At 43.0% G+C, this 5107-nt stretch overlaps 1 protein-coding gene across 1 annotated transcript in view; it reads right to left on the reverse strand.

Annotated features, from left to right (window-relative positions):
- Window positions 1–266: 266 nt before the first annotated feature.
- Window positions 267–5107, reverse strand: part of LOC113214130 (uncharacterized) — a 15964-nt gene continuing 11123 nt past the window's right edge. The window contains exons 4-6 of the mRNA XM_052274004.1: window positions 1999–2073; window positions 1443–1514; window positions 267–1253 (exon numbers count right to left, since the gene is read on the reverse strand). Of these exons, the coding sequence (XP_052129964.1) occupies window positions 1063–1253; window positions 1443–1514; window positions 1999–2073 (338 nt within the window). The 3' untranslated portion in view covers window positions 267–1062. The remainder of the gene's footprint in view (window positions 1254–1442; window positions 1515–1998; window positions 2074–5107) is intronic.

Below are 5107 nucleotides of genomic sequence, written 5' to 3' on the forward strand. Positions count from 1 at the left end.
AATTTGTTCTCGAGTTATCGTGCGAACAGCCAAACAGACGCGAAACTTTTTGATCATTATTGGAGTAATAGGCTTCGCTAATCGCTCAGCCAATTAACATTAGGATATTTACTTTATTTTTCATCATCTAGGGTTCGTTTCGCAGTTTACACGATGTGTTAACGTTTTTTGAATGACCCTATCCAGCCGCTATGGCCCGCCGAAGGCCGCCAGCGCAGCACGAATGCGCTTCTCTGACGCCGTCCAGCGCCTAAACCTTGCTGGAACAAATGCTTCAAATTTCAGGGTGCGTTCTCAGGCAGCCAGACAGCCTCAAGGAACAAGCACAGAATTTGCTCGCTGTGTGCGATTTAGTGACTTTAGGTAGGAAATAGGCAGCACTGGGTGGGGCCAGAAATTCCGACGGGGAGTTCAATAGGGTGTTCCAGGCTATCTAGAACGGAAGTGAAAAAGAACAAACTCACCGATTGACCTGTTTCCGCCTGCTCAGTATGAGAAATTACCATGGTAGTTTGGTCCGATTCTAACCTCTCAAATATGGAAGCGAGCTCGGAACTGACCTGATAGTTTTTCATACCTGAAACGCCGTCGTGGCACGTGATCAATTCAACCAATCAGAGTCATCACGGAAACAGAAAAGTCAGTGAGTTTGTTCTTTTCCTACTTCCGTTTTGGATAGCCTGGAATACCCTATTCATTGCGCGCCTGCGAGGAACGCGTTCGTGCTCCGAAAAATCATCTATGGGGGAAAATGCGCCGTAAAAGGGGCTTCAAAGTGAATGTGATTTGGGTATGACATGAGTTAAAGGGTTAACAAAATAAACTCAAGGTTATAATCTAGCTGTAAAGTAATTAATAACAAGCTTTATTCTAGCAGCTTAATATTACTTTCAACTTCAGGAAAATAAATAATGCATCTCACCTTGATAGTTTCACTGAACTTTGAAAATAAATCATTCTCACCATCAACGGCTTTGTCAACAGCTGAATGGGACACCATACCTTCTTCTCTTAAATGTAATAGAAATTTAGCACCTAAAGTGATTTTTATCTAAATGTGTTTCAACACATCTTACCTGTGCTATCAGGGAAAGTGAAAGTGTAACCTTCTCCCTCATGAACACTGTCACCATCATTCTCCAAAACAGACCTATCTGTCCAGTTGGATTCCGCACCTAGGGTAAATCCTTCTGAGGAACCAGGATCTTCACATTCTGGATTCCTGATATCCAAGGTGACAAATTGACAATCCTCTGCAAAACAAATGTTGACATTATAATCTTTTTACAAATCTATTTTCATTAGATCTCTCAAAACTTAACAAGTACAGCTAAGAGCTTGACAGTTCAGAACAACATCTGTTATTACAGCCCAGGTAACATTTATGTGCAGTAAGATGTATGAGAATTATTCTCGTCAAAACCAATAGAATAAGATGCTACCTTCCGCAATTGTTTCTTCTAGTTCAGCCCTTCTGGCACTGGTACGCTGTCCTGTATGTTTCTTGGCATTACCTAAACAAATTTTTTGAAACAGATTAAAAACTGATAAAACAGAGAATTAAAAAAGTTACTGTTTTGATCAGTATCATGTGACTCCAACATACTGTTACACACTGGAAAAACAAGTGTGGAAAATTTGCACACCAACGTGTGCAAGTTATGATGTTGCACACCCAAGTTGCACACTTGCGTGGTGTGCAAATTTGAGACGTTTTGAAAATGTTTAAATTCTGCACACTTGGACACACACAGTTCTATGCTATCAAAAGGAACCATATGGTGTGTGGTGTGCAGCTGCTATACTTTTGGGAGGTGTCGAAAGTTTAAACACCAATTGACGATTAAGCTAGCCTGGCGAAAATGCACAATTTAACTTAAACATCAATTGACGTGCAACAGTAAACACTTGTTTTACCAGTGTGCATTATTGGCAAAAGAGCTGTTTTTAATTTGGCAAGCATTTGAAGCATTTAAAATAAATTAAGTAACGTGTTACCTTTGTCAGAGGTTCCATCTGTTAGCACTACTTCTGTGCTGGTACTTTGATTGTTATGTGCTTGGTTTACGTTACCTTTGAGAAGAAAGACGAGGATAAATAAAATTAAGGGGGCAGACCTGTGAAATACAAGGGTTTGGGGGGGGGGAAATATTTTAAACAAACGGGGCGACTCAGAGGTTTAGTACTGCGCGTATATACCAGGTGGCTGATTCACGCCGCGCACTTCTGTAGTTATGCTGTACCACATGCACGAGTGCGGGCGGGTTGCCTACTCACTCGGCTCGTATGGCGCCGTGGACAGGGGCAATAGGCAAGCCCGCCCGCACTCGTGCATGCGGTCCAGTATACCTACAGAAGTGCGCGGCGTGAATCAGCCACCTGGTATAAAGTAAAGATGGCCCCACAATTTATCCACTGAGCGGTGCTGACCCCTCCACAAACATGGCCAGCGTGGCCTTGAACTGGAGCCGATGTAGGTCTTTGCGGTGTGCACGATTGTGCCTAAACCGTTGGGTTTGCAACAGTGAAAAAATTTGCTAGATTCTCTTGAAACATTTATCTGAGATCTGACGGGAGGGTTTTTTGAAATTCCACTCCGAAATACTCGCAAAAAATTCCCAAAAAATGAGTACAAAAAATGGGTTAAAATTTGGGTACTTTTTCCCTGGTTTGGGTACCTTGCACTGTAAAAAGCTTACGAACTAAATACTTTGCAACGTTACGAACAATTTTCGTTCTTTGTATTGCAAAGAAATTGTTCGTATTGCAGAGCGATTGTTTCTAATCACTAAAGCAATTGTTTCTAAGGCTAGACAGGGTCTTACGAACAATCGGTTTGCATTGCGAACTATTTGTCCGTAAGCTTACGAACAATTAGTTCGTAATGCAACGCTTCAAAATTCTTCGTAAACTACGAACGTTTTGGTTTACATTACGAACCTATAGTTCGTAAGCAATTTGCAGTGTGCAATTGAGTTATAAAGAATCGCCCTTGTCAGATCCGGGGCACATGGATGGACAACATTCGGGCCAAATATTAAGTCGATAGCTCCAAAACTACGGCCTGGAGGTTGCACACCGTTTGTTAAAGGTCATTCCGAAAAAAACGAGTTGAAAGTCTTCAGTGCCTATGTATGGCGACGAACCAAAAAACAGGGCAACTAACTGAACTGGTCCTAAAAGATGCCGGGGCTCTGGAGGACTCCTTCCTCGTCGTGTATTGTGTCCTGAGAGGCCAGGCGAGCCCTGGCGCGGCGGTTCAGCCACCCGGCCACCCGCGAACGTTTTGGGCTCTCCTGAGCGCAATTTTTCGAATTTCAACATCCGCTTTGCGGCGTTAGAAACAGGAAAGATCAAAGAATTTTTTGAGGCATTATAAAAAAAAATTTAGTTTTTTGATGATTTTTACAGGTCTGCCCCCTTAATGAAAGTGGCAAAGCAGAATCACACAATGGATTTGGTCTCAGTAAAGCCTGTGAAGCTGAGGTGGCTTCAGCTTGACTGGCTTCACTGAGACTAAATCCATCATCAAAAACATGAAGAAAATAAGTTTTTAGCCCGACCTTCTGCTTTTAAAAAGCAGTAAGGCAGGCTTATGCAACCGCTCTCGTGTCCGTCCGTCTGTTCCTCGTGCGTGTAAGAGGAAGGAGATGAGCTAGAGGTCTACAAATTTCAGAGTATCTTTAGGTTCACTCCCTGAAAACGAAACGCCTGCGGCAAATCCTGTAAACCACCCTTAAGGGGGTGAAAAGGGGTAATAAAGAAACAGGGGTTGGTCCAAAAAGTTAGAAGTAACAATTTGTTTTTTTTCGTCTTCTCCTAAGGGGTAACTGTTAAAGGTAGAGTCCTTCGGACAAAAATTCCCAGCTCGCTCTCTCAATTCTTTCTCTAGTTATCGTGCGGACAGACAAACATACAAACAAACAAACAGAATGAAACTTTTCCGGTCACTGGAGTAATGGGCTTCGCTAATCGCTCAGCCAATAAAAATTTGAGCCTTATAGCTCAACCCGTTCTCGAGTTATCGTGCTTACAGACAGACAAACAGACAGACGCGAAACTTTTTGATCATCACTGGAGTAATAGGCTTCGCTATAGCTCAGCCAACAAGCAGGCCCGCCCTTCCGCCAAACGAAGTTGCCAGCTCCGCTTCGCTCCGCCGGCAACTCCGTTCGGCAGGGGCCGGGCCTGCTTGGCCTGCCGGCGGCGGTAGTCGGGCCTGCGGCCCGACCATTTCTGTCACGCGATTTCCTGAAGAACATGATCGAATGATGCAGCGGGTCGTCATGGCAGTAGCCCCTACCCTTCCTTGCATTTTAGAATACACTCCGGACCGGAGGTTGGATTTTAATGTTCTCAAATATTTTATAATATTTTTTTTTCATTCAATGGAAAAAATCTCTAAAAAAGTAATGAAATAGTAGGGGGGGATTACCTTGTATTTCTAGTGCTTCTCAGCTTGAAGGAATCTTAAATCATCTACTGAATTTGTCAGTGGATTTTCGTTTTCAGGTCTTAGTTGGGCCTGGTTGTATCGTGACCACAACGGAAAAATTGTAGGGTGATTCTCAGAATACGGGCCGTTTAGATTCCGCGGCCCTTCACAACTATGTGATATGGTTTGAAAAGGTTTTTATACCATCTAGATACTCGAAAGCACTAATAGTACCTGGTGCAACACTAAAAACCTAAGAATACTGCAACAGTAGGTGACTAGAGCACTTTAAATGGTCAAAATGTGAACTCCAGTACCTTCCAAATGTCTGAGAGCATGCGGACTTTGCCAAATTCCGGACAATTTTAAGGGAATAGTCGTCTAAGGCATATTGCATTTCTGGAGTGACATATCCAGGGAACGCAAAGAATGAATTTCGATGTGGAAATATTTTTCTATATTTCGTCAGGAGACGACCAAAGTCGTTCTCACTAACTTTTTCAAAAAGTAACGGAGTTCACAATGTTTGCACTGACGTCAAACTGGGCAGAGGTAGAGTAACAATTCTACGCCCACAGTACTACTCTGAAGGGACTATTAAGGTTCCCCGAAGCAATCGGCAGAGCTCCTACTTCGTCATCGTCAAAATCTGTCTTCAAATTCGAAAGTTGG

Source organism: Frankliniella occidentalis, unplaced genomic scaffold (assembly GCF_000697945.3).
Source record: "Frankliniella occidentalis isolate FOCC.00 unplaced genomic scaffold, Focc_3.1 Scaffold325, whole genome shotgun sequence".
NCBI classification, from domain to species: domain Eukaryota; kingdom Metazoa; phylum Arthropoda; class Insecta; order Thysanoptera; family Thripidae; genus Frankliniella; species Frankliniella occidentalis.